General features: G+C 45.0%; 1 protein-coding gene across 1 annotated transcript in view; it reads left to right on the plus strand.

Annotated features, from left to right (window-relative positions):
* Nucleotides 1-4311: 4311 nt before the first annotated feature.
* Nucleotides 4312-27846, plus strand: part of PAFAH1B1 (platelet activating factor acetylhydrolase 1b regulatory subunit 1) — a 28588-nt gene continuing 5053 nt past the window's right edge. The window contains exons 1-7 of the mRNA XM_056865316.1: nt 4312-4480; nt 13911-13995; nt 19583-19657; nt 21418-21624; nt 23660-23828; nt 24351-24453; nt 24663-24891. Coding sequence (XP_056721294.1) covers nt 4449-4480; nt 13911-13995; nt 19583-19657; nt 21418-21624; nt 23660-23828; nt 24351-24453; nt 24663-24891 — 900 coding nt within the window. The 5' untranslated portion in view covers nt 4312-4448. The remainder of the gene's footprint in view (nt 4481-13910; nt 13996-19582; nt 19658-21417; nt 21625-23659; nt 23829-24350; nt 24454-24662; nt 24892-27846) is intronic.

Here is a 27846-nt window from a genome sequence, read left to right on the forward strand (position 1 = left end):
AAAAGAAAAATACCCTTCCATTCTTCTATGGTGTGGAAATGTTTTCTGCTGATTTGACCTGCTTGATGCCTGCTAGACTTGAGCTTGAAGCAAAGAAGTGTGCATTCATGTAAAGTGCCATTTAAAAATGTTTTAGTCTTGAGGTGATTTCCCCCCAATCCCTTATTAAGAAAAACTGTTGTTCGAGCGTTTCCTTTAAGTCTGTCTTTTAGACGTGCTGTTAGCCTTTTAAAATGTGAGGTGGCTACAGCTGGATTCTAATTTTGTTAGCCCCCTATTCATATGGTGGCAATGTGTGTGAGGCAGGGGCTGCAGCAGGATTCCATGTTGAGGGTGCGGTTCTTGGTTGCGGTTTCCTGGGCAGGCGGAAGGGACTCCGCTTTCTTTCTTCTCCTTGCTCAACTTCCAGGCACCCTGTTCAGCTTCAGGGACATCCTAGCTTGGCTTTCTGTCTAATCCATATATGTTTCCTCCCCAGCTTTCTTATAACTGCTGTGCCTTGTGAGACTGGCAGACATTCAGTTCTTTCTTGGCAAATGGGACTGGCATTCCTCTGCATTTCTATATCCTCTGCTCTTGGTCTGTCAGATGGTTCATTGATTTTTCATTATTTTAAAATATTCTCGACTGGAGACTTCCACTACTGCCTTTTTTTAGAGGGCAAAAAGTGAAACCTGATACCAGCTCTTCCCATCACCAGTGCTGACATATCTAGGGTTGTGCACAATTTTCCCCCGATATTTTTCGGGTTTGGTTTAATAGACCCTGAAATTTTTGAATAAAACTAGAAAAAGCCGAATCCCTGTATTGGCTTTTTTTGTTTTTCTGAATTTGTTTGGGTCTATTAAACATGACCCCCCAAAATTGCAGCTTCCTGCTCCCTCCCAGCTCATGTAGAGTTTGGAGGTGGTAGGCGGCGAGAAGAGCTGAAGAGTCAGCAGGTAAGTGAGAGGGAGGGGGGAGAGGGGATTCCCTCCCATTTTTTTAAAAAAATGATGGCAGGCCGAAAGCCTGAATAATGCCAAAAAAAGAAATAGGCATTATTGGGATCAATTTTTTGCCTCCCTTTAATCACCACAATAGTTTTAGGGTTAAGGTTTTTTTTGGGGGGGGGAGGTTCAATTTGGCTTTTGCGAAATGCATACCCCTAGTCATACCTTCCTGGCCCATTGTCCTTCGTTTTGGGTGTGTATACATGGCAGGGAGTGCATTCTGACTGTTGGGTGTTGGGGACAACTTGTGAACCAACCTTATCTTGTGATGAGGTATGTGACTGCTTGCCATTGAAGGGGTTGACCTGGCATGAGATCATTCTTGATTTCTGCTTGGCATCCAAATAGCAAAAATAGAGTGTGGATCCAAAGGATATGGTTCGTTTGAGTGACTATAGCTTTATAAGCTGCCTTGGATGCCAGTATCTGTAGACAGGTAGGTCATACATGCTCTTACTTGCATGTTTGTGAGCATGTATTGAAGTCATTCCAGAATAAGTGGGGAAATCTCCCTTATTGGAGCAACGAGATAATCTCATTCAGCATTGCCGTGATCTTTTTACGGAGTGCTGGATGGGCCAGGATTCGAACCACAGCTTTGCTCATGCAGAGGGTTTGTGGGTTGTGCGTGTACCTTGGTACTACAGCTGAACCTGCTTTACTTACCATAAATTTCTTTATAAATTTCTTTTTAATCATCAGAAGCTTCAAAAGTGGCCTGCCATGCAACAAAGAGATGCAGCCGATCAAGCAGAGTTTTAAGCCGTATTTCTTTGCCTCCAGGCCAATTATATGAATTAGAGATTTCAGTCTGCTTTTTTGACAAGAGCTCTCTTCTAGTCGTCACAGTTGGAGTAAAATGCAAAACTTGTGGTTTTGCACTAAATAGTTAGAAATTGCACTGGGTCAGACTAGAGTAGTTTGGTTTGAATCCCAGTTTCTGCTCTCCAGTCTGACATTTTTTTCTCCAAGAAAGATTCAGATGCTGCCAAATCCTCAAAAGCAAGAGCAGAATGAAATGGATGGATCATTTCAGACACAGAATTTTTAGTGCAGAATTCCAGAGTTTTGGGTGTATGTACTTATGGGAGAGAGACTTCATTTTGTTAAAATTAGAAGGCTACAGATCATATCTAACAGCAGCTCAACTTTTGTGTGCATGTGTACGTTTCAGCCTCTTTTCCTGGGTCTGTTAGCTCAGCTCCTCACTTCAGAGAGCCCAGAGACTAGTGGGGTGCAGAGCTTCTTGCTGTAATGCATTTGGGCAACTGCAGTTAGTTCCATGATGCGCTTCCGGCACTCAGCACATGGTGATGCTGCAGCCACACCTGTGGTTGTGTGTGTGGGGGTGTCAGAAGGAGCTCTTTGTTGGAGTGGCACATCTGTCTCCTCTGAGAATAGCTGAAGGATGCCAGAGAGAGCAGGATTTATTTGCTACAGCTAATAGTCTTGGCTGCCTCTAAAATTATTAGAGGTCTGTGCCGTGCATCTGCAAAAGCTTATGCTTCATCTCATCCTGCCTTCTAGCTTTTGTTACAAATCTTGACCTCAGGGGATAAAAAGCAAGGGTCCAAAAGTCAGTAGTAATAGATTCAGAAAGCTCTTTTTTTTTTTTTTTTTGCAGTTTGGGGGGCTGAAAGTTCTAGAGGGATTGGATTACTTTCAGGGCATACGTTTCCAAAGCAAATTTGAGTGCTTCATGTCTGCTAACTGTAGCATTGCATTAATTTAATACAAATGTATGCTAACAATACACACCAAGAGGAGAATGAGCTGCATCATTGCCGTGGGCAGGCCCTGCCTCTTCGTAATGCTAAAAAGTCCGCACTACCTCAGTGATCCTAACGGCACCTGTCTAAGGTGGGCCAGTATTAGACAAACCTCCTTTCTGAACCTCCCAGTTCCTTATACACAGTAACAGGAGAATACTGGCCCTCCTCATCCTAATGCTGTGAGGATTATGGGGGTGGTGTAGGCTTTTTAGCATTTAAGAGCTAATATTTCAACAAAAAGGAAGGATCAGCAGAGGGGAGACAGTCAATTTCATTCTGGCGGAGGCCGAATTTGAACTGGGGACCTCCTGGTCCACAGCATAGTCTTTTACCCCCAGTGGGATATGGTAGCTCAATACTGAAATATCTTGGCATGGATTGGGAATTCCTAATCTAGATTAACGTATCTGGGTAGTTTGTATCCATCACAGACACCTCTGACACTCAGCTGTGTGCCTCTGGGTTAAGCATTTTACCTCCTTGGGCGGGGTTATTTCCCCAGAAATGTTGGGAAAATTGAAATATATAATTGATACTTCCTTATTCCTAAATAAACTTATTTTACTGTTTTAGCAACAATGCAGTGAGTCACTTCTAACGTAGTTAACATATAATATTGTAGTATTTGGCATATTTATTAAATTTAAAAGTATAAAGTCTTAGATACAAGAAAATTGTGAATATATACAAATACCAGAGAGTGAGTTCTGCAAACGTCTATGCGTCTTGTGTTATGCTAGCACATGTATCTTAGTTTTTGGCATATGAAACAGGAAAAAAATAGAAACTGAAAATGGAAAACAGTTTTTGTAATGAATTGTGTTTGGACAGAAACTGTCTCACATAGCCATAATAGGGCTAGTCCTATATCATCATACACATTATAGCATATTATGTAGGCACATAGTTTGAAAATATTGCCTAATCCATAGTATACACAGTAATCATAATGCAGTCGATTTAATTATAATAATTATCTTTGTCTTACACATTCTAAGGTTTTTTTCCCCAGAGTATTCAAAAAATTTCAGTTTTTCCATACTTTCAAGCTTAGCTTCAGAATTGCAAGGAGTACACTTGTCTTGTCCATGTGTTTGTTTCTTAAATTAACCTTTTAGGTTTCCAAATTATGTGATGCGTCTCAGAAGTGTGAAATATTTTCTCCATTCCTCTCTCTATATATCAGTGTTATATTAGTAAATTAGTGTTAAATTGGTGTTAAACTAGTAGGTAAAAGGTAAAGGTCCCCTGTGCAAGCACTGGGTCATTCCTGACCCATGGGGTGATGTCACATCCCGACATTTTCTAGGCAGACTTTGTTTTATGGGGTGGTTTACCAGTTCATATCCAGCTGAGGCCAAGCTGATCTTCCCATGGAGATGGAGCAACCTCTGGGTGGCCCCTGGACTCATGGCCAGGTTGCCTGTTTTATGCAATGGTAACAAACAACTTTGGCAGTAAGGATACACCCATACATGTCTTCCCCCCCCTTCTGTTTTTATAGATGGAATGAATCTTCCTTGTTTAGTGCATACTGTCTACTTGCTGGAGCTTGCTTGTGGAAACGCTTTGTCCTTTGGGTTGAAGCCACTTCGTGGCAGGTTGAATTGTGGATCCCTGAATCCCAAGGCCGCTTGACGAAGGGGAGGCAGCTGGATCACGTTAACCTGACTCCACAGCCAAAATGGTGCTGTCACAGAGGCAACGAGATGAACTGTGAGTAACTCAGTGCATCCGATTGTAAATATTGACCATTCTTTATCATTGGCTGTTTCCCCTATGGTGGGACTTTCAGAAAACATTCATTTCTATCCTGTTTTTGTTAACAAAAATTTATATAAATGTCGGTAGTCCTCTGAATACTTTGCTCACACTAATAAAAACCTGATCATGAAGCAGTTATTATTAAGAGGATGGCATAGGTCCACTTCGTAAACTCTGCAGCCCAGTAGAGTATTGGCCATAATTTTGGGTAGAATTTAGGTAATCTTGTGGAGCAGGGCCTTTTCAACATTGGCATCGATATTATGGAACTCCCAGATCAGGCCCGCTGGGTATAGTCGTTGCTGTTTTATACTGCCACAGTTTTATTCTGTTCTGATAAACATGGTTTATTTATTTAGCAACATGGCGTGCCCTCCCCGGCCGAGGCCAGGCTCAGGGCGGGTAACATCATTTAAAATACATTGATAGTAACAAACAATATTAAGTTAAAATAATTAAGTTAAGTTAAAATAATTAAATAATAATAATAATAATAATAAAATCCCAATTAAAATAATCCTCAACTCACAAACTCAAGTTTATATATTAACTTAGATTGGGATCTACAGGTTCTTTTCTTTCAGTGGAAGGGTGGCCATTTGTTGACCCCCACCTTTACTTCAGCTTCTTTTGTTTCCACACTGTTCCTGAAGGTCCCTTACCCACTAGGAGCAGTATTATGCAGGTCTCAGTAGGCAAGAGGGGGAAGGCTGGGAGGTCCCACTCTGCAAGCTTCACTTCACTGACTGTGCTTTGGATCCAGCCCATAATCTTTTAGCATAAATCACTGTGAGTGCCCTTAATGGGTAGCAAAGCCCGGAGATAAGCTTTTAGATAAAGGGAGACTTCTGAAAACTCATACACAATAAATTTGACTGCATTCCAAAATCTGCTTTCTCTACTTGAAAGAATGAATGACTTAGGACTTTTGTATCACTCTTGGTAGATCTTAATAAATGTACATAAGAAAGGCCCTACTGGATCAGACCAAGGCCCATCAAGTCCAGCAGTCTGTTCACACAGTGGCCAACCAGGTGCCTCTAGGAAGCCACAAACAAGATGACTGCAGCAGCACCATCCTGCCTGTGTTCCACCGCACCCAAAATAATAGGCATGCTCCTCTGATACTAGAGAGAATAGGTATGCAGCATGACTAGTATCCATTTTAACTAATAGCCATGAATATCCCTTTCCTCCATGAATATGTCCACTCCCCTCTTAAAGCCTTCCAAGTTGACAGCCATCACCACATTCTGGGGCAGGGAGTTCCACCATTTATGCGTTGTGTGACAAAATACTTCCTTTTATCTGTTCTGAATCTGTCACCCTCCAGCTTCAACAGATGACGTTCTAGTATGGGAGAGGGAGAAAAACATCTCCCTGTCCACTCTCTTCAAACCATGCATAATTTTATAGACCTCTATCATGTCACCCCTTAGCCGCCTTCTTTCCAAGCTAAACAGCCCTAAGCGTCTTAACTCCCCCCCATAGGACAGTTGCCCTAGTCCCCTAATCATTTTGGTTGCTCCTTTCTGCACCTTCTCAAGCTTTGTAATATCCTTTTTTAGGTACGGTGACCAGAACTGTACACAGTATTCCAAGTGTGGTCTCACCATAGATTTGTACAAGGGCAGTATGATATTAGCAGTTTTATTCTCTATTCCTCGTCTAATTATGGCCAGCATGGACTTTGCCTTTTTTACAGCAGCCGCACACTGGGTTGACATCTTCATTGAGCTATCCACTACCACCCCAAGATCCCTTTCTTGGTCTGTCGGTGCCAGCACAGATCCCATCAGTGTATATGTGAAGTTGGGATTTTTTGCCCCAATATGCTTCACTTTACACTTGCTCACATTGATCTCATTTGCCATTTTAATGCCCATTCTTCCAGTATGTAGAGATCCTTCTGGAGCTCTTCACAGTCCGATTTTGTTTTAACTACCCTAAATAATTTGGTGTCATCTGCAAACTTGGCTACTTCATTGTTTAACCCCAACTCCAGGTCATTGAAGCACCGGTCCCAACACAGATCCCTGAGGGACCCCACTGCTCACATCCCTCCATTGGGAGAACTGACCATTGATTCCTACTCTCTGCTTCCTATTTTTCAGCCAGCTCTCAATTCATAAGAGGACTTGTCCTCTTAACCCATGAGTATGAAGTTTGCTTAGCAGTCTTTGGTGGGGAACTTTGTCAAAAGCTTTTTGGAAATCCAAATACACAATGTCAACTGGCTCATTCCTGTCCACATGCTTATTGACGCTTTCAAAAAACTAATAGGTTAATACTTCAGGTGTAGTAGAATATGCACTGGAGAATATCTGAATTTGTGCACTCGGAATGGACTTGTGCATGCAGTTGGCAAAATGAATCATGCACATGGGCAGAAAATGGGCTGTACACTCTGTATTACAAAAATAAACTTAATATCTAGCATCAAGGTAACCTGAATTCTGCAAGTGGCAAACTCTATTTTATGTTTTGCCTGGTTTTGCAGAACGTCTGTAAGCATCACTATATTGTATGTTAATCTTCCCACCCCTCATATCTTCCCCTTATCTAGTGACCTAAATAAAGCTTTGTTCAGACATCACAGGAAGTCTTTGGACCAGGGGTCCTCAAACTTTTTAAACAGGGGGGCAGTTCACTGTCCCTCAAACACTGTTGGGGACGGAACTATAGTTTGAAAAAAAATATGAACAAATTCCCCGCATGTGCGGGGGAGGAGGAGGTGGTGCGAGGGGACTCTCCTGAAAAGCATCCTCCTCCCGAGCCCAGACCTTCCCCCTTCGCTCTGCGGCTGGGGCTCAGCCTTCCCTCGGCAGACGCGGCCTCGCCCCTGCCCCGGCCTCCCTTGCGCTCTCCGCACGCACGGAGGCGAGTTAATGGGGAATAAAGAGGCTAGAGTGCGGGGCAAGTGCCTGCGCCTTACAAATGTAGTGGTTAAGAGTGGTGGTTTGGAGCAGGGACTCTGATCTAGAGAACCGGGTTTGATTCCCCACTCCTCCACGTGAGAAGCAGAGGCTAATCTGGTGAACCTGGTTGGTTTCCTCACCCCTACACACGAAGCCAGCTGGCTGACCTTGGGCAAGTTACAGCTGTTAGAGCTCTCTCAGCCCCACCTGCCTCACAAGGGCATCTGTTGTGGGAGGGTATGAGAAGGGGATTGTAAGGCAATTTGAGTCTCCCTTTAGTGGTAGAGAAAGTCGGCATCTAAAAACCAAGGCCATTTATGCACGGGAGGTTTTGCCTTGGATTTGCCACTCTCCAGATGCACATTTTCCCCATCCGAATTCTCCAAACTCTGCCCAGGGGTGGGGGGAGCTTACTTTTGAGTTCTGAGAATTCGGATGGGGAAAATGTGCATCTGGAGAGCGGCAAATCCAAGGCAAAACCTCCTGTGCATAAATGGCCACAAGTCTTTTTCTTCTCCCTGGAGATATGCCCAGCCCCCCCCCCCCAAGGGGCCCCTACAATTACATCCAGGCCACAAGGATACCCCCGGGAAGAGAGAGAGGCCCGAGCTGTGAGAACGCTGGCCGACTGCGGCCAAAACCGGATCGCCAGGGACACGTTGGGCTGCATCGTGGAGGGCCCGAAGGACCAGGCGCAGCTGCATGGAGTTCGAGGAGGCCAGGCCCAGCCAGGCCACAAAGCTGGGCAATGGGAGAAGTCTCCTGGTGGGGCGTGCTGCGGAAGAGAAGGGGGCGACCGGGCCCAGGAAAGGGGGTTTGGGCCTGAGAGGGAGAGGGTGAAGGGGGCGACCGGGCGGCACGCGAGGTGGCAAGACGCCTCGTGCACCCAGGAAAGGGGGTTTGGGGCTGGAGAGGGAGCAGGGAAGGGGGAAACTGGGGCGGGAGGGAGGCTTCCGGCTGGGCGCACGTGGCCAGGAAGCCCAGAAAAGCTCTGGGGAGGGGGGCAAGGGGGGGACTGGCTTTCTCGGTCCCCGGACCGGACAAAAGCCCTCCGGGGGCCGGATCCGGCCCGCAGGCGGTAGTTTGAGGACCCCTGCCTTGGACTCTTGTGCTCTCCTTGCTGCCTTCCATTGTGCACAGCTTGGAGGGCAAAGACTTCCCCCTTCCCATCAAATTGCACTTTGTCATAATGTCCAGGCCGGTCAGAATGACAAGTAATACCTTGTTACCTTATCTGACAACCACACTGGTTTTGAATCCTAGCTTGCAAGCAAGAGAACAGGATTCAGACAGCACAACCACCTGCTGTGTTGCACGAGGGGGAGGAGGGAGGGAAATCATGCAAGGCGGATGATTGGAGGCTTGTTTCTGTGCAATGCAGGAGTATTTTGTCTCCACAGTGTTCCTGAAGGTCCCTTAACCCACCAGGAGTAGCCTTGTGTGGGCTCAGCGGGCTGCCCGCTGAAAGCAGCAACCTGCGTGGCCTGTGGGGGAATTTGAACCCACCTTCTTCACCAGAAAACTTATTCAGAAGCTTCTTCTGATACTTTACCTGGCATTAGTATTTGCAGTTCCAAGACTCTCTGTAATCATATGGATTAGGAACTTGCACTTTAAATTAAGGATAAGATTGCTGAGAAGCTGAATTTTCTAGCCAGTATGACAGTCTTAATCTTTTATGTTCTTCCCCAAATCATAACAGCCGTGGAACTTTACAGCTTGTCTGGTCAAGGGAAAGCTGACTAGCAGTTTGCAAAGCAATTCTAACTGTCCTGTGATTCTTTTACATCCTAAACAGGGTGTGGTAAAGTTTTTCTTCAACTATTAACAAAGACAGATTTGTTTTCAAAGGCTGAGACTCTCACTTGGTTATTGCTTCTCTTTGGGTTATGCTTTCAGCGTCCCAACTAAAAATGTGAAGGATCTGGGCAAAATTAGAAACAAAATCCTCCCTTTTCTGATGTCCTTTTTGATTTTTTTGAGGAGTACTAAAACAACTTCTCAAAAATGTTTTTTCCTTGAAGCTAGTGAAATTTCTTTTAAAGATTGGGTTTTACTGATTCAAAATGTGCAGTATGAAAAAAAACATTTATACTTTCACATTCCATAAATATGCCAATTAACACAATTCTAGTTGCTAAGTTATAAATTATGCATTTAATTATAAACCATCAAAACAGGTTTGGGTTTGACAGGAAAAGTATATATTTTAATTTCCCCAAAATTCCAAAGGGTGCGTGTATACCCCCCCCCCCCGCCCCAATGGCTGCAGCATTTCTGGAAATTTTATAGCTGCACATCGAGCTGTGCCTGAAAGCACGTGCTCCATCCTTGAGAAACACAGGCTGCTTTGGAGCACAGGAAGCCTTGACCTACAGGGAGTGGTAGGAGTCATGTGGTACAGCAAAATAAGATTCTTGGACTGTCATAGAAGCCTTCTTCGCAAGTTACAGTGTAGTGTGTGAATAGTGTACTCGAGTTTTCTGTACATGTGCATTGAATAATTCTCATGTTACACTGAACACGTGAACAGCTGAACATGTGATTGAAACCCTAAATTTGTCCAGGTGCTGGTCCCCAGTTTCATTCATAAAGTGCATGCTCATTGGCTCTTCCTTACAAACAGGTATTCACACATACGTGCAGGTTGTACATGCGTTCACTTTAACATATGAACTGGGCAACCAAAAACAGTTACTGCAGAAGCATTCAGAAAATAGCTAGCTGTCCTGTTGAGAACCGATGTCATGGGGTGGCTGAGAAGATGCCTTGCAACTTCTCTTCAGATCTCTCCAATGAGCTGTGGGATCTCTAGATACCTTTAGACACCCCTCGGTTTTTGTACCCCACTCTTACAACATATAGGGGAGAAAGGAGTAATGGCTTCTCCTGTAGGGTTGTTGTAAGGATTAGTTGAAAATATGTGAAGCATAGTCTAGTAGTTAGAGTGAAGGACTAGGATAATTGAGACCCAGATTCAGATACCCCATCTGCAGAGGAAGATTGCTGGGTGTCTTTAGGCCAGTCACGCACACTCTGCCTAACCTACCTCATGGGGTGGTGGTGAAGATAAAATGGAGGGAAGAATGATGTAAGCTGGTTTGGGAGAAAGGTGGAGAATAGATGAAGTAAATAAATACTTGAAATTATATAAATTTTATATATATTTTAGATGAGTGGTCTTCAGCCTGTCTAGAATGTGGGCCCATCTTTAACACCCAGACGGCTCCATAGGGCCCCATGAGCAGTAAGTGCATGACAGGAAGTCATGTGACATCTGTTTCGTGCCAGGAAGAGAAGAAGTTAGGGTTATGACTTCACCAGTTGGGAGGAGAGATCTGTAAGCTAGTATGGAGCATTGGCCAGGTTGGGGGGGGGGAGTGTGGATCTCTACCAGTGAGCGGCCTTGCCCCTTTGTCGTGCTTTTCCCTCTCAGCATGCATGCATGCATGCAAAGAGGCAGGGAGTGGGGATGCCCTTGCTCTCCACGCGCGTGCATCAGCGACGGGTCCTTTCAACATTTTTATTTACTTCATTTATATCCTACCTTTCTGCCCAATGGGAACCCCAAGCAGCTTCCTTTGTTCTCTTCACCATTTTATTATCAAAACAGGTAGGTTATGTTGAGAGTCTAGGTTAGGTTGGTTAGGCCGAATGTGTCACCCAGCAAGCTTCCATGGCAGAGTGGGGATTTGAACCTGGGTCTCCTAGATCCTAGTCTGATGCTAACCACGAAAGGCTCTACAGTGGCTGACAATCTGGCAATTGGCAATCTGCAGCTCACCTTAGATAGAGCAAAGACCATTCTTCTAGCTAGTACTCAAAGTTTGCAGTGTACATAGGTCAGTGCAGATCAGGAACAACTGTATAAACCCTAGTAATCTTAACCACAGAAGCTTAAAAAGTCATAAAGTTAGATCAATTGCTATTAAAAAAGGTAAAGGTCCCCTGTGCAAGCACCGGGTCATTCCTGACCCATGGGGTGACGTCACATCCCGACGTTTTCTAGGCAGAGTTTACAGGGTGGTTTGCCAGTGCCTTCCCCAGTCATCTTCCCTTTACCCCCAGCAAGCTGGGTACTCATTTTACCGACCTCGGAAGGATGGAAGGCTGAGTCAACCTTGAGCCGGCTACCTGAAACCAACTTCCGTCGGGATCGAACTCAGGTCGTGAGCAGAGCTTTTGACTACAGTACTGCAGCTTACCAATCTGCACCACGGGGCTCTTTTTAATTGCTATTAGCCAGCCTGCATATGAGAGACTTGGGTGGGGTTGCCTGGGTGGAGTTGCCTTAGACTCACAAGTATAATGATGTTGGAAGTATAAGAAACTTGTGCATCTTGTTACTGCTGCGGTAAGGTGACATCTGAAGTTATCAAGCAAAAAACAAACACCAGTGCAATCTTGAGGACACTCTTTCTCCCAGAGAGTGGCCAATTTTACTTTAAAGATGTATGGATACTTTTTTTCTTTAGAAATGTCAGAGGACATCTCACTAATGCATGACCACTGGGGTAGATAGACTCTTTTAACAGTCCGGTGGTATCTTGCTACATGCTGCTTTAGTGCTTCAACCATGTTATAATAGGGATGCACAGATCCCTCTTTTCTCCCTAATTGCAAGTGCAAGGAAGGCCTAAGATTCTTGGCCTCTGTATTAAGCTTATATCATCACTGTACTTAATAGTAATGTAGCTAGTCTGTGCTGATCAACAGACCAGCAAAACCAAGCAGCCCATAGACAAGGTGCTTCTAATCTCTGCATATTCAGCTCTCCCCAGGAGGAAAAAGATGAATCAAGTGAGGATGCTCCCATCTCCAAATGAAGATGGGGACTGAGCATGCTCCAGGAGGCATAATTAAGTCAGTTAAAATGGGGAGGGGGTTAGATAGAGAATAAGTCTGCTGAAGACCCTGTAAACTTATAGACTTGAAGGAAGGGGTCTAATTGTTTCTCTTCTTCTTCCCCATCATTCCACAACTCCCTGTGGAGTGCAATGTACAGTGCTGTCTAATCAAAAGTTATGAGTGGTTCACAAGCATCTTTTTAAAACGGTGCTGGTTAAATAAAAAAATAGAAGTCAGTAGGACAAGCCCCAACACCATTGTTTGTTTAAAATGATGAGAAAGCAGGTAAAGCCTTAAAGCCTGCAGGGTTGATGCCAAGGGAGCACAATTTAGGAGGTCACCTCTGAGAAGGCCGGTGATCCTCTGCCACCAGATGTCGGGGTTCTCCGCTGATATTCTGAATGCATGGAGCAGGGAGGCATTAGCATCAGATAAGCATGTCTGAAGGATAAAACAAGCTGTTTGAATTGAGCCTGGAAAAAGAAAGCCAATATAAATGCTGGTCTTGTGTTACATGGTCCATATGTCCTGCACCAGTTAGAATATGTTTGGAGCCAGTTGAATTGCTGTTTTCAAAGGCAGCAATCCAGGCAATACCTGGATGACGGAGATCTTGAATGTTGAGGCACAGCAAGTGAACCACCTGGAGCTGGAAAAATGCCCTTCGGGATACAGGCCGTGTTCTGGAATTCCACAAGCAGATCTTGCGGTTCTGGGTCTTTCCAAATCAGTCTTCCTCTTAGACAAGGGGCCCATTTATTTATTAGTCACTCTACAGTCCCACCAACTGCCATAATTTTTTTTTTTTAATCTGGATTCAAATTCAGATTGTTGGCTCTCATCCAACCAGCTACTAATTCCAAGCAGTGATTCAGGGTTTCCAAAGTGAGATTTGATGAAAAGGTGAGATGATTCTGGTCAACTCTCGCATTCTGATAGCCTTCTCTAGAGTATTTATGAAGATGTTAAAAAATAGGCACCCTGTTGTGAGATCTTTGAGATATTGATGGAACCATGGCAAAAGCAGTGCTGTACCTCCCCTTCCCCATTCCCAGTCCTGCCAGGTATTCCAGAGGGATGCCATGATGAAAGGGAGAAGCCATGGCGAAGTGGTGGAGCACCTGTTTTGCTTGCAGAAAGTCCCAGGTTTATTCTCCCTTTCCATTTTCCATTATCTTGGGTACCAGAGTTTGGAGATGACACCTCTGCCTGAGACACTGGAGAACCAGGGCCAGTCAGAGGGGAAAGTTATCGGGCTAGTTGGACCAGTAGTCTAACTCACAAGGCTGTTTACTCAAAACTACTGAGAGGTCCAGGAGAATTAACCAGGGCACATTCCCTGTGCCAGTTATCCGGCAAATAACAGTTGCCCTTATACTATAGTGAGCATTGTTGGACGAACAAGGAAGTTCCTTTACGAACTTCATGGTCCACGTCATAACTTGTTATAATTGCGTATAATCTTCCATTCAAAAACTGTGTGTGTATTCTATAGAATTTCTGTCAAATACGTTGCATGCTGAGGACACTGTTTTTGGGGAGCTGGGGAGAAGTATTTCTTTAGAATGTTAATGAAGGTGTTATAATAATTCCAAGACTAAAATCTCTCTGTTCAGAAATAGAGCGATAGCAGATTACCTTCGTTCTAATGGCTATGAAGAGGCATACTCTGTTTTTAAAAAGGAAGCAGAACTTGATGTGGTAAGTACAAAGACTTGTATTTTTGGTAAGGTGATATTCACTGTTTAGCTTCTTACTTCAGGACTTTTGGTACAATGCAAGCCATCTCCAAGCAGTGTCTCTGATATTAGATTTTTGCTTGAGCAGGTATTGATCTTTAGCCCAGTGGTTGCTAAAGTCAACTCAAGGATCCAGATTTTGATTAAAACATTTTCTCAAGCATTTCCTTTCTCCCTTGCCAGCATAGCCCCTTTTCCAAGTGCACATGGCAAGCCGCATACTCCTCGTGGAGGTTTCTGTCTCATCTGCCTCTTTGAGACAAAACAGTGAGCTCAGCATCAGCTGCACTTTAAGAACAAGTTTAAGGGAAATGTAGGCCATGCGCAGGTGAAACAGCTTGGCAGTCCCCACCCGTGTTCTGATCGGTTTCACCCCTTGATTGGGAGTGACCTTGGTGCTGAAGAGAGCGAGGAACCTTTTTCGCTGTTAATAACTTCTAGCCAGCTGAGTAGGGGTAGGAAGGCTCTTGGAAAACCTTTCAGAGCTGCTTATGGAAAATGAGGAGCATCCCACAAAACCTGAACTTCCAGTACTCTACTGAAACTGCCACCGGCTATTCTCTGTGGATGCTGAAATCCTTGCCTTGGAAAGTACAGGGGAAGCCAGTTCAACATTGTTCTGTAGTTAGCTCTGGTGACCCTGGCTAGGGCTGTACCTGCTTGGTGGCCCTCAGCCAATGCCAGTTTCACATTGGCTCGGTGGGTGTAAGAGCAGCATGTCCTCGGTCCTTGCAGAGGACTCCTGTGAGCCACTTGGAATGCCCTTGTGGTTCCCCAGTGGGGGTCTGTGGATCCCAGTTTGAGAAGTGCTGTTTTAGCTGCACCTGTTGCAAATTGTACCAGGTTATTTGGGATGCTGAAATCCCATGCAGACTGAGCTTCAATAATTTTTTTCATAATGGGCAGATGTGATTCAGTGTAAGTGTACAAAATAAAAGACCTTGTGTATATTGGCAGGGTCTGAATTGGCTGACTATCCCATAATAATAAATGGCATCTCCAGGGCAGTAGTCAAAGTACAGTTACCAGGGAAGATAGAGGCAGTTTGCGGCCCCTGTTGCAAGCAGAAAGTTGGACTGGATTGAGTCTTGGTCTGATCCAGCAAAGTAGGTATTATTACATAACCCCACTCCAAACTCTTGTCTGTAATAAGGAGTCTCAAACATATGGGGATACTTCCTATGGGAAGAGTGTATAGATTCACCTAGGACAGCACAGCATTTTTACAGAATGAAAGCTGTGGAGGATCTTGTCGCTGCAGGAGCAAGAGTGTGAAACTGTGTAGCTCTTTTTTGAATTCCAAACTACAGCACATCTTTTATGGCTAGTCTGTGAGTAGTAGTAGAATGGTTCTGAGGTTGATGAGCTTTGCACTTGCAGAGAAAAAACTAAATGACCTATTTGGTTAAAACCCAGATAGGAACAGACTTCCTTATGAGCAAATCTTGCCGAAATTACTTTCTGTAACTGAACTTTGGCGGGGGGAACTAGTAAACTGAATATTGACCCAGAATTTTAGTGGCTGTAAACGTGTGGGAGAAGTTGCTCTTAGGTTGGCCAAAATACCTTCAAATCTCTCCTATTGTAAATGGTGGAAATATCCATCAAAGGTATCAATTCTCCTTTGTTCAGCAGTGTCTACACCAGCCTCCTCTCATCTTATTGTTTGCTACTTCCATGGTTCTTCTTCTCACAAAGGGTTGTATCCTGAGTAAATTTTCTACTAACGGAAGGCACATCTGTCTGTGGAACGTCTTGCCTCCCCCCCCCCCCCATGGATCTTCCTGAAATGCTGCTGGGGAAAGGGACCCTCAGGGATGGCAGGAGGGGCAGCTGAGTCTGTAGCGGCAGCAAGGGGGAATTGGCGGAAATTGCATTTTCCCTTCCGTTCGTGGAAAATGTGGTCTCTATCCAACCCAGAGCCTCCAGCCAACCATCACCGCCCTCACCAGTCGTGTAGTTTACATCCTCCCTGTATCTTTCCTGTTGTCTTCCTATTTCCTTTTAAACTGCTGATCTTACTTGAATTGTGAGCCACCCTGTGCAGAACTGCGGTGACCTGCGTGAACCTAATTGTTTCAGGATAGGCTCTTAAACCAGAAAGGTAATATTTTAGGAAACATTCACTGAGCGTTTCACATACGTCCAATCTCTCCTGTCTCTTACTCTAGCTTCTGGAAAGGAATAACTGTCGTGGTGTGATCTGGAAGTACTTTGGTACAGATCATACAACTGACTATAGGAAGTGTAGTATTTTGTCTATCTTACCAGAATGCCCACTTGAGGCTCTGATTTCAATTCCCTGTATCTCGTTCAAATAAAATCTAGTTGTAATCTCATTTTACATGTAATTGAAAATGGGGGCTTCATAAAAGGAGGGCTGGCTCCATCCATCAACCTCATTGAAAGAATCCTCTCCCCCAAAAGGCTGAAAGGACCTGAATATGCTAAGCAGTCTTGTTATTCAGTGGCAACAAGGGAGGCTAGTTGACAGCCTTATGATAGAATTGCACAGGGAAACTGGGGAAAGTGAGTTAGTCACGACTCTTAATAAATTAAAAGACCTAAAAGCCGAGCATCAGTGGATTGGAGGCTAGCCAGGCAACAGCTTCAAGGGTTACACTTGGCTCCAGCACCAATTAGTTCTACTAATAGCCCCAGATTCCCCGAAGCACAGAAGGTGGAAATGTTTCCCTCGTACCATTTCACCCCAGAAGGTAATCATAAGAACATAAGAAAGGCCCTGCTGGATCAGACCAAGGCCCATCAAGTCCAGCAGTCTGTTCACACAGTGGCCAACCAGGTGCCTCTAGGAAGCCTCTAACAAGACGAGTGCAGCAGCACCATCCTGCCTTGTGTTCCATCGCACCCAAAATAATAGGCATGCTCCTCTGCTACTAGAGAGAATAGGTATGCAGCGTGACTAGTATCCATTCTAACTAACAGCCATGAATACCCCTCTCCTCCATGAATATGTCCACTCTCCTCTTAAAGCCCTCCAAGCTTGCAGCCATCACCACATCCTGGGGCAGGGAGTTCCACAATTTAACTATGCATTGTGTGAAAAAATACTTCCTTTTATCTGTTTTGAATCTCTCACCCTCCAGCTTTAGCAGATGTCCCCGTGTTCTAGTATTATGGGAGAGGGAGAAAAACATCTCCCTGTCTACTCTCTCCTTTTCACACACACTACTGCTCAGACAAGTCTCCCCCATCCTATAATTATGCATTTGATTTTTCCTACCTAAATGCAGAACTTTACATTTGTCTTTGTTGAAGTGCATTTTATTAGTTCAAGCCCACTTCTCCAGCCTGTCAAGTTCATCCTGCATCTTGGCTCTGTCTTCTACCGTATTTGCTACCCCTCCCAGTTTAGTGTCATCTGCAAATTTAATAAGCATCCAAATCATTTATAAAGATGTAGAACAACACAGGGCCCAGCACAGATCCCTTAGGAACTCCACTAGTCACTTCTCTCCAAGTGGATGAGGAACCATTAACTCTTTGGGTACGATCTGTCAACCAGTTGCAGATCCACCTTACAATAATAGGATCTAAACCACATTTTCCCAATTTGTCAACTAGAATACTATGTGGAACCTTATCAAAAGCCTTACTGAAATCTAGATAAACTATGCCTACTGCATTCTCCTGATCCAGCAAGGTAGTACCTTTCTCAAAAAAGGAGATAAGATTAGTCTTACATGACTTACTCTTGAGAAACCCGTGCTGGCTCTTAGTGATCAGATCCATCCTTTCTAAATGCTCAAGGACTGACTGTTTGATGATTTGTTCGAACACTTTTCCAGGCATAGAAGTCAAGCTGATGGGTCGGTAGTTACCCGGATCCTCCTTTTCCCCTTCTTGAAGATGGGGACAACATTTGCCCACCTCCATTCTTCTGGTACCTCACCTGTTTGCCAAGTCTTTTAAAAAGTAGTGGACAGAGGTTCAGAAATTACACCTGCAAGTTCTTTGAGTACCCTTGGGTGCAATTCATCTGGCCCAGAGGATTTTGTTTCATTTAAAGAAACCAGGTGTTTGTGCACTACCCCAATGCCAATTCTAGGCTGCAAATCCCTTCCCTCATCACATGTTCTGTTTATGTCATGTTGAGCACCACTTCCCTCACGAGAAAAGACTGATGAAACGTAGGAATTGTGGAGTTCTGCCCTCTCTTCATCTCCTGTTACAATTTCACTTTCAGGTCCACGCAATGGGCTTATCTTGTCCTTGTTCTTATCTTGTCCTTGTCCAATTACAGGCTCTGATCTGCAGCTCCCCTATTGTGCTGGCCTCTCTGAGTCTCAAGCATCTTTTTTCTCCTCCCTGGACTGTTCTGAAATTTGATGCAGGGCAAGAATGAAAACTGGGTCTGCCCATAGGCTGGAGAGCGGCAGCCTTGTATTCCACACCACTAGCTGCATGTGTTGCCAAGCTTCTGCATTGGGTGGTGATTTTTGGCCGTGTCTCTGTTCACATGGATACCACTGCATGGCAGGCGAGGCGTGTGTGTTGACATACCCTCCTGTATTTGCCTTCAGCTTCAGATGTAAGGTAGACAAGCTGTTTTTGGTGCTGGTGCCGTGATTCTGGGGTTCCTTCCTTTCAGGTGTTTTGCATGGGGCCAAGACTTGAGCTTTAGCACCAAGTGAAAAGCAGTTTTGCTCTCTGAGTTTGGAGTGTGTTGCCAGTGGCTGGGCTCTTGCCTACTCAGTTATACGGTTCAGGCTTCTTTTTACACAAATCTTCTAAAATTCTGGTGTTATTACTGGCCTCTGACCCATTTATTGTTTGAGTAATGATATCGTCATTGTTTGTACAGTTCAGAAGTCCTCTCAGGAGTCGCATTGAGGACGGGGACACAAGTTAATAAATGTGTATGGTTTATAAAATGTGCATCCTACTTTTCATTTGAGATTTCAAAGTAACTTATCAGACCAAGAGGTCTGATAATTTAGATGATTGAGAACTATGATGGCAAAATATAGCCAATAACCAAACCCATAGATAAATTAAGCCAACTCATATCCAACAAGCTCACATCAATCAATATGTTAAATCAGAATTAACTTTCCAATGGCCTGTTCAAATACATCTGCAGAATGTCAGCTGTAATTCCATGACAACTTAGTGATGCGCAATGTGTATTGTACCTCTTGGCAAGACCATTTCCTTTCAACAGCCACACTCCAGTCTCTGACAATGGATGTCTATTTCTTTAATCCTATTTGCAAGTATTGAAAAAGCACATTTTAAGAGCACAAAAGCACTAGCGAAAGGGAGCTTAGATTATTTCTAAATGATTTGTTCCTTTTGTTTTAATCTGCAAGTTTGATTCCTGTTTCATAGCAGACTGCATGCTAAGTGTGTGACTGTTTCAAAATTGTTTGATAAGCTATGCAGTTTAATGTCTCTAGTTTTTAGAGAGCAGGAAAACCCTATTCTCATAAAGAGAGCCATTGAGTTTTTCCTGTTCATGACATTATCCTAATATTGAGGAGGAAGCCCTGATTAAATACTGCTGAATGTGGCTTTGATTTCTTCAGAATGAAGAGTTAGATAAGAAGTATGCTGGGCTCTTGGAAAAAAAATGGACATCAGTTATAAGATTACAAAAGAAGGTGAGTAGAAGCCTCAGTATGCTGGTAATAAAAGTTCTGTAATGGTGTTTGTAATATAGAAATGAAACATCATCTTGGGAGAACTAAAAAAATGTCTTAAAGATATTTGTGGAAGTTAGGTGGTAGCATGTAGAATATATGAACCACTGCAGAACAACTCTTAAGCAAGTAGGTTTTGTAGTTTTAAGTTTTTAAAGTAGAGTTTTTGTATTTCTGTGGAGAAAAAGCAACTCTGGGTTTAATCTTGGTCCAGCATTTTCTGAAAATGCTTGATTTCAGAGAAGGCACAAATTGTGCTGATGTTGTACTTAACTCATGCTCTAATGCACCAGACTTCAAAATAAGCATTTTTAGAAAATGCTTGTAGTATGAACTTATCTGTTTTTGAAGGGCTTCTGTGGGCATAAGCAGAGGAAAGGTGCTCAGGCTTTGTATTTCCTGTCAGCTTGAATAGATGTTGCGTCCGGTAAAGCAGTGTAAATTTCCCCATCTTATTATTCAACACAGTAGTTCAAATAAAGCAGCCTTTTAGCCTTTTTTCAGCCTTCTCTTTTTAGATGAATTTTGAAGCATTTGTAGTTCATCAGAGAATAGAATTGTACAAATCCAGGCCTGAGGGTGGGAGAGGCCACAGGGGTTGGGCGGGGTAGGGCCAGCAAGAATGCCGCAGGGGGAGGTAAATTATATTTATATGCAATAACTGTAAACCATAGTTCGGTTGATTTTCAGAATGGTTCACAGATGAAAGCTAAACTTTTAAGGCATCTGGAATCTAAACTACACTTACAACATCTAAAAATATCATAAATTCCTTTTTAAAAGTCACAGTGTTAGTTGCCCAAGTGGAATAGAATGGGCCTTTCCCCTGCCTCTGAAAAGAGGTGAACAAAGGAAAAAGTCAGACCTCCAGAAGAAGCGGATTCAGCAGCATTGGGACGAGTACAGGAACAGCTCGGCACTTGGTGGATGCCAACCAGTCTCACGCCCACCTGAGAGCAGGGTCTCTTTGGCAAATCTTGGTGTGTAACCTCTCAGAGGCAGGAAGGGATGTGGAGATGAGTGGGATTGCTTCAAAAGAACCAGACCTTTGGCTGCATTACACAGGAGTCCAGTATCACCTTAAAGACTTAACAGAAATTTATTTCCGCATGCTCTTACATGAGTCCGAGCTCACTACCTTGGATGCGTAGAAGTAGATGTCCATTATTCCTGGCTAAACTTAACCCAGCAGAAAGGGGGGTGGTAGAGGAGGAATGGTACAAAGAGGGGCTGTTATAATACAAGATCCAATCAGAAGTTTACCCAGAGTAGGTGTGATACACTCCCAGCCTACATCAGAGTAGAAAAAATATCAGATTAATGCAGGATGAAATGGAGAAACTAACGTCTGTAAGGGGTGAGAGATGTGAGGTATCAGTATCTAGTGAGACAGGAATCCAAGGTCCAGGCTAAGCTTGAGGGCAGAGTTACATTGTCTTGAATTCATGAATGAATTCTACCTTTAGTGGTAGAGAAAGTCGGCATATAAAAACCAACTTCTAATTTGACTGTTGTGCTTAATCCTACCCATAAACTCCTTTTGAAGGAGCTCAGTTCAAACAGCTCTGTGACTGTTAAGACTTCTTCCCTGGGGCCCCACTGGATACAACTGGATTTACTTCTGAGTGTACCCGTTTAAGGCTAGGACTGCTTCTTGAGAATATTTATGCTTACTCATCTGTTCTATTGTCTTTTCTTCCTCTGTCCTGCAACCCTTTTAGGTTATGGAATTAGAATCCAAACTCAATGAAGCTAAGGAAGAATTCACATCAGGTGGGCCGCTTGGCCAGAAACGAGACCCTAAAGAATGGATCCCTCGTCCTCCAGAAAAGTATGCATTGAGTGGACATCGAAGTCCTGTCACAAGAGTAATTTTTCATCCAGTGTTCAGTGTTATGGTCTCTGCTTCAGAGGATGCTACAATAAAGGTAAGCCCTTGGACTCCATGAGGGCTGCCTCTCCTGGGCGTGGCAGGGCGTGGCTATTAACCTCTGCTGCAGAGGCAGTGTGGACTGGGATGGCTGGGATGAAGAAGCCGGCAGCTGTGCATGCTACCATAACCATAAATCAGAGCCCCTTCAGATGCTTCTTCCTGTGTTGCCCCCCCCCCCCCGCCCTTGATGTGTGTGAAGTTGGAAGGACATGGGGTGAGGGTGTAGCTTCCAGTCTATGAACCCTCTCAAGTGGGAGCTTGTTGGGAGTCCAGGCCTCATGATGTGGTCCTGAGACTGGGCTATACCATACCAGACCTTCAGGGCTGGGATCAGGGCTCAATACAAAAGAAACTCCCTGTGCACAGAGGAAAAGCATGCTGTAAAGAATGGTTGTAGCCTTGCCTTCCTTCTCTTTGGTATGCTAGCTTTCTATGCACAGAGGATTTTTAAAATGTTCTTGCATAGAGTCATATGAGCCCTTCTCCTGTAATCATAATTTTGACAGTTCTCCAGCACCTCAGACAGAAGGTCTGCCCCAATATCTGATACACGAACCGCTTAACGGACGTGCTAGAGATTGAGACTGGAACCTTCTGAGTGCAGAGCACAGCTCCCACTGAGCTGCGTCCCCTCCCCAAGTATAAAATATGCAGATGGGACATCTGCAGCAGGTTCCTTTATAATGAGCCAGAGTGTGAATTCATCTAGTCAAGCACAAGCTCTTCTGGATGGCAGAAGCTCACTCTTTCTTTGAAGACACCCATGATTGAAATTGAGATTTCATGCAGGCAAAGCTGGCCCTCTCCCATCTGAAGCTGCCTTGGTACTGAGCCAGGCGATCAGTCTGTCCAGCACAGGATTCTGCCGAGGGTCTTTGGTGGAGAAAATTCTTTCCCAACAGTGGCTACCCAAAACCCTTTTAATTGGAGATGCCTGGGATCAAAGCCTGCGAAGTCTGTGCTCTGCCACTGAGCTGCTGCCCTTCCCTGTGGCCCAGTTCCCTGCTAAATCTGGATGCCAGTGTCTTTGCTGGGATTGCCAGAAGTGCTGGGTGACTGGCGACCTCTAATTCCGTGCTGCACCTGTAGCGAATCTGTACAGCCATTCCTGGGGGCAGGTGCTTGGAACTTTATTGCAGGCGCTGTATAGCTTTTAAGGCTTTTTTTGTTCCAGTCCTAGCCATGATACATCTGGATATTGCACTTTCTGATATCTGTTGGGCATCTGATTGATTCTGTCTGGAGTTTTTGGAAATGGTTGGAATCTTCCGTATGTTAGCAAGCAAAAGTTAAATGCCCCCAGAATTCTTCTCGGCCCTGGCCCCGGCCTGGTGGAATGCTCTGCCTAGTAACATCAGGGCCCTGCGGGACCTGAAGGAGTTCCGCAGGGCCTGTAAGACAGAGCTATTCCGCCAGGCCTATGGTTGACTACGGCCGCTGGTGAGATCAAGTGAGATCAGTGCTGGCCTCTCTACCCCCCACCCCCCAGCTTATGATCAATTTGAGGGTGGATATTGTATGCACTTATATACGGCGACCATATTTTATATTAATTGGGGTTGTTTTATGGTTTTATATATTTTATTGCTTTATATATTTTATTGTTATATTGTAAAATTTTAATGTTGCAACTCGCCCTGAGCCCTGCCTGGCCGGGGGAGGGCGGGCTAGAAGCACAAGAAAGAAAGAAAGAAAGAAAGAGAGAAAGAAAGAAAAAGAGACTCCTTTGTGTTAAAGCAGGGCTGTGTGTATATTCTGGTTGGTTAGCAGTGTCAATTGCAAACATTGGTGGTGTGGGTGGGGGGTGCACTTCCTAAGCGTAATTAATTTGAAAATAGTTAAGCTTTTTAAAATACGCCTCTCCCCCCTGCTTTTCCACTACTGAAATCCAGTTCAGTAAATGTTAAACAAGGTGCCAGATGGCTTTGCCACATGCTGATTGGATGGCTGGAACTAAAAGGGAGGGGCTTGGAAGAGAAATGGGGGCTGGGCTGGCACTCACATTTCCCCCCCTTGTCCATTCTGCTTAGGTGTGGGATTATGAGACGGGTGATTTCGAACGAACCCTGAAGGGACACACGGACTCTGTGCAGGATATTTCTTTCGACCACAGTGGCAAGCTGTTGGCCTCCTGTTCTGCAGACATGACCATTAAGCTGTGGGATTTCCAGGGATTCGAGTGCATCAGGACCATGCATGGTAAGGCACCCAGAAGGTTCGGCCAGGAATCCAACACTGAAAACAATAAATCTGGTCCCAGCCATCCCTGCTGGTCCTGATGTCAAGAAAGAAGGGCTTGAAATCCTGTGCTGGATCCAGCCAGCTTTTTCTTCTAATCTCACTCAGTTCCCCTCCATTCTGCAGCCCCTGTCCCACAGGGGTCCCGTGATCCCCAGCAGAGACTCCTTGGTGGTCAAAGAGGACCCCTCCTTTTTTACTAGCAAACCAATACCTCCAGTGATTGTCAAATATTCTGAAAGCTGTGGATGCCGCTCACAGCTTCAGGACTAAGTCCTTGATTTCCACGGCTCATTAGGTGGGTGGCGCTGTTCGAGGACTGAAGAGTAAATTTCAGAGTCTGCACTATCTCAGACCTCACGCGTGCCCATTAAGGGTTATCCTTCAGAGTTGTATGAATGGCTGCCGTGCAGAGGGCCTCCAGGTGTAAGGTGGCACATCCATGGCAGCACTTAATGTGAGCTTGTTCTTCCCCTCTCTTAGGTCACGACCATAATGTTTCATCTGTAGCCATCATGCCCAATGGGGATCATATAGTGTCTGCCTCGAGGGATAAAACCATCAAAATGTGGGAGGTTCAAACAGGGTAAGTTCTGTCTGCCTCGTTTGCACCAAGGAAGGAGACGTTGCCCACATGAGGTGGAAGAACGCAGCTGGGCTGTTCTGGTGGGGAAGCCCTCATGAACGCCCTGAGACCTTTTTTTAGCTCCGTGTTGCTCATACCAGCCTAATCTGTCCACGGCTTGTGTAGCTGTGTGCTGCCAATAATGTCCTCTCTTTTTGTTTGCAAAACAGTTACTGTGTGAAGACTTTCACGGGACATAGAGAATGGGTCCGTATGGTACGACCTAACCAGGATGGCACGCTGATTGCCAGTTGTTCTAATGATCAGACGGTGCGTGTTTGGGTGGTAGCGACAAAGGAATGCAAAGCTGAACTCAGAGAACATGAGCACGTGGTAGAATGCATTTCTTGGGCTCCTGAGAGCTCCTATTCCACCATATCGGAAGCGACGGGATCTGAGGTAAGGGGTTGTCATCTCCTCCCTTCTGCTCCCCCCCCCCCACATAAGTATTCTTACGTGTACTGCAACTGTCTTTGCTGTGGGGAGGGGGCTTGCTTGGGCATGTAGTTTCATGTGGTGGCTGTCTAAAATTTCCGCCACATGCTGTCTTCATCCACAGCTGCCTGACCTCCTGCTGTGTACCTCTTCAGCCAGGGAGCTGATGCCACATATTGGCTAGAATTTATTTTGGTATATTTTGAACCCTACTTTTCTCTCCCAGTGGAGACCCAAAGCATCTTACAAAAATAAAATTTAAATAAACAAAACTCAGTGTAATGAACAAGTTGGGGATAGGGACACAGAAACATCCTGGGCTGTTGTCCACTGGGTTAGTTGGTCCAAGCCGCAGGCAAAGGGCCGAGACCACTTAGGCTTTTGCCTTGCATGCCTGGGGCCACACCCAGACCCCTGCAGCAGGAGGGACACACATGCTCAGCCTGGGTCTGACACGCTGGCAGCCCGTGTGTTTCCCCACAGCTCCCTTCCCAGCCGGAATGATGAGTTGTGATCCTGGGTGTTCCCCAGTTCAAGCTGAATCGGCGGCTCCAGGCAAGCCTTTCTCCTGGACTTACCCCTCCCCGGCCCCCAATCTGCAGTATAACGATACAACGAGCCTATCTTAAATAGTTGTTCTATGTAAAGAGCTTGGACTAATGAAAGCACAATCTACAATCATTATTATTTTTATTCGCCACTGAACTTAACTCTGCCCAGTCTCTGTAATCATGTCAGAGCTGAAGTGCTAATAAGGACATGGTCGTAGAGTTCATTCTCTGGAGAGGTTTTGGAAATGGCTTTAGTAGAGACTGGGAGGAAGGGTGGGGGTGGAGGAGGGGGGAGAATATGGGAGGTACCATTCACGTTAGCAAACTTGGCTTGCTGCGACTTGGTTGGAGGGAGGGATTCTGGCTCCATACCTCCAGAGCTGTGTTCCAGGTTATCTCCTCTACAGTTCATTGGGAAACAGGTTGGTACAGGTGGAAGGGTCAGCCATGGAAACACGAGACTTCAGATTGCGCACAGCCATTCTTTCTTGGGTGGTCAGCTTGTCATGCAAGGACCCCACCCCCCAATTTTGAAACAGCAATGGGAAGGGGAGGGATGGTTGTGCTAATATTGAGCCCTGAACTGGGCCAAATTCACCTGGTTTGAATGTGGCCCTTTGCCCCACTCTTTAAAATAGACTTCCAGAGGTGTCCTTGAGGTCCCTTTTTGTGGGGGAGCAGGCCCCTCTCCCCTGCCCGCTGCTGGCCCTAGTCAAGGAGAGCACATGGTGTGCCTCCCAGCCCCTCTTCCACCACTGGGTTTCTGTGGCCTTAGAAGAAGTGTGTGGTGCTTTGAACACCAGCTGCAAACAGCAGACTCTGTTGTGTGATTTGTTCTAACAGCGGCAGCTCATATGACGGAGGCCACCCTGAGCTCTCTTCTCCAGAGTGTTGAGTGAAAGGCCAGGGTTTCTCTCGAGCATTTGGGAATCTCTAATCAATAATCCTTGAATTATCTACATTTCATGATGCGATTTGGGGAGAAGTTTTGAATAGTTCTTGTAGGACTCAGAAGTGAAATGGGCCTTTTGGGGGGACACAATGGGAGGAAGGGCGAGTGGACTGGTAGAAGGTGGCTTCTTTTTCTGGAGGCAGGAGAAATTGCTTCTATGTTAAAGAGAGAATCTGAACAAGCAGCAGTACTAGGTGCTGCAGGGCCTTTATTCACCCCTCCTGGAAAGTCACAGAGCAAGAAGAAAGCTTTGGGTCTGGGTGGCACACGCCCACCCCACTGTTCATACTGTCCAGCCTGAAGAGGACCGGAGCTGAGCCCGCGGCTGCAGTTTTAGTGGAGTCTTTACATGCCGCAGAAGAGCTTAGACACAGTACTGTTGTATGAAAAGAGTTTTGACAATGCGGCATTTTTGGGTGAAGCAGCAATGGCTGTTCTCTTTCTAATAGAAGGTCATCTCCCTCTAACTCTGGAATTACTCTCCTGATTAGCTTCATTCAGTAGCAGCCATGTTGGCCCACTAGGAAAAAACCTTCCAAGCAAATTTAAGTGTTGTTCAACATGGGGTGCCTTTTGAGTCCTTTTTCTAATCTCATATCTTTTTTTGAAAGAGTGACAAGTATGGTAGATGAAGGGAATGCTGTAGATGTAGTGTACTTTGATTTCAGTAAAGCGTTTGATAAAGTCCCCCATGATCTTGAAACAAAACTAGTAAAATGTGGGCTGGACACTGCTAGTGTTAGGTGGATTGGTAATTGGTTGACCAACCAAACCCAAAGGGTGCTCATTAATGGCACAACTTCATCCTGGAGAGGAGTGACCAGTGGGGTGCCACAGGGGTCCGTCCTGGGACCGGTACTGTTTAATATTTTTATAAATTACTTGGATGATGGAATAGAGAGCATGCTAATCAAATTTGCAGATGACACAAAGTTAGGAGGGGTAGTTAATACCCCAGAGGGTAGGGTCAGAGTTCAGAACGACCTCGATAGACTGGAGAGCTGGGCCATAAGCAATAAAATGGATTTCAGTAGGGAGAAGTGTAAAGTACTTCACCTAGGCAGAAACAACATCAGGTACAGGATGGGAGATAGTTGGCTTGACAGCAGTACATGTGAAAAAGATCTGGGAGTCTGAGTGGACCACAAACTGAACATGAGTCAACAGTGTGATGTGGCGGCTAAGAAGGCCAATGCAATTCTGGGCTGCATCAATAGGAGTATTGTGTCTAGATCAAGGGAAGTAGTTCTACCACTGTATTCTGCATTGGTCAGACCTCACTTGGAATACTGTGTGCAGTTTTGGGCTCCACAATTTAAGAAGGATGTTGACAAGTTGGAGTGTGTCCAGAGGAGGGTGACCAGAATGGTCAAAGGTCTGGAATCCATGCCCTATGAGGAGAGACTTAGGGAGTTA

The sequence above is a fragment of the Euleptes europaea genome, chromosome 19 (genome assembly GCF_029931775.1).
Source record: "Euleptes europaea isolate rEulEur1 chromosome 19, rEulEur1.hap1, whole genome shotgun sequence".
In the NCBI taxonomy this organism is placed as follows: Eukaryota; Metazoa; Chordata; class Lepidosauria; order Squamata; family Sphaerodactylidae; genus Euleptes; species Euleptes europaea.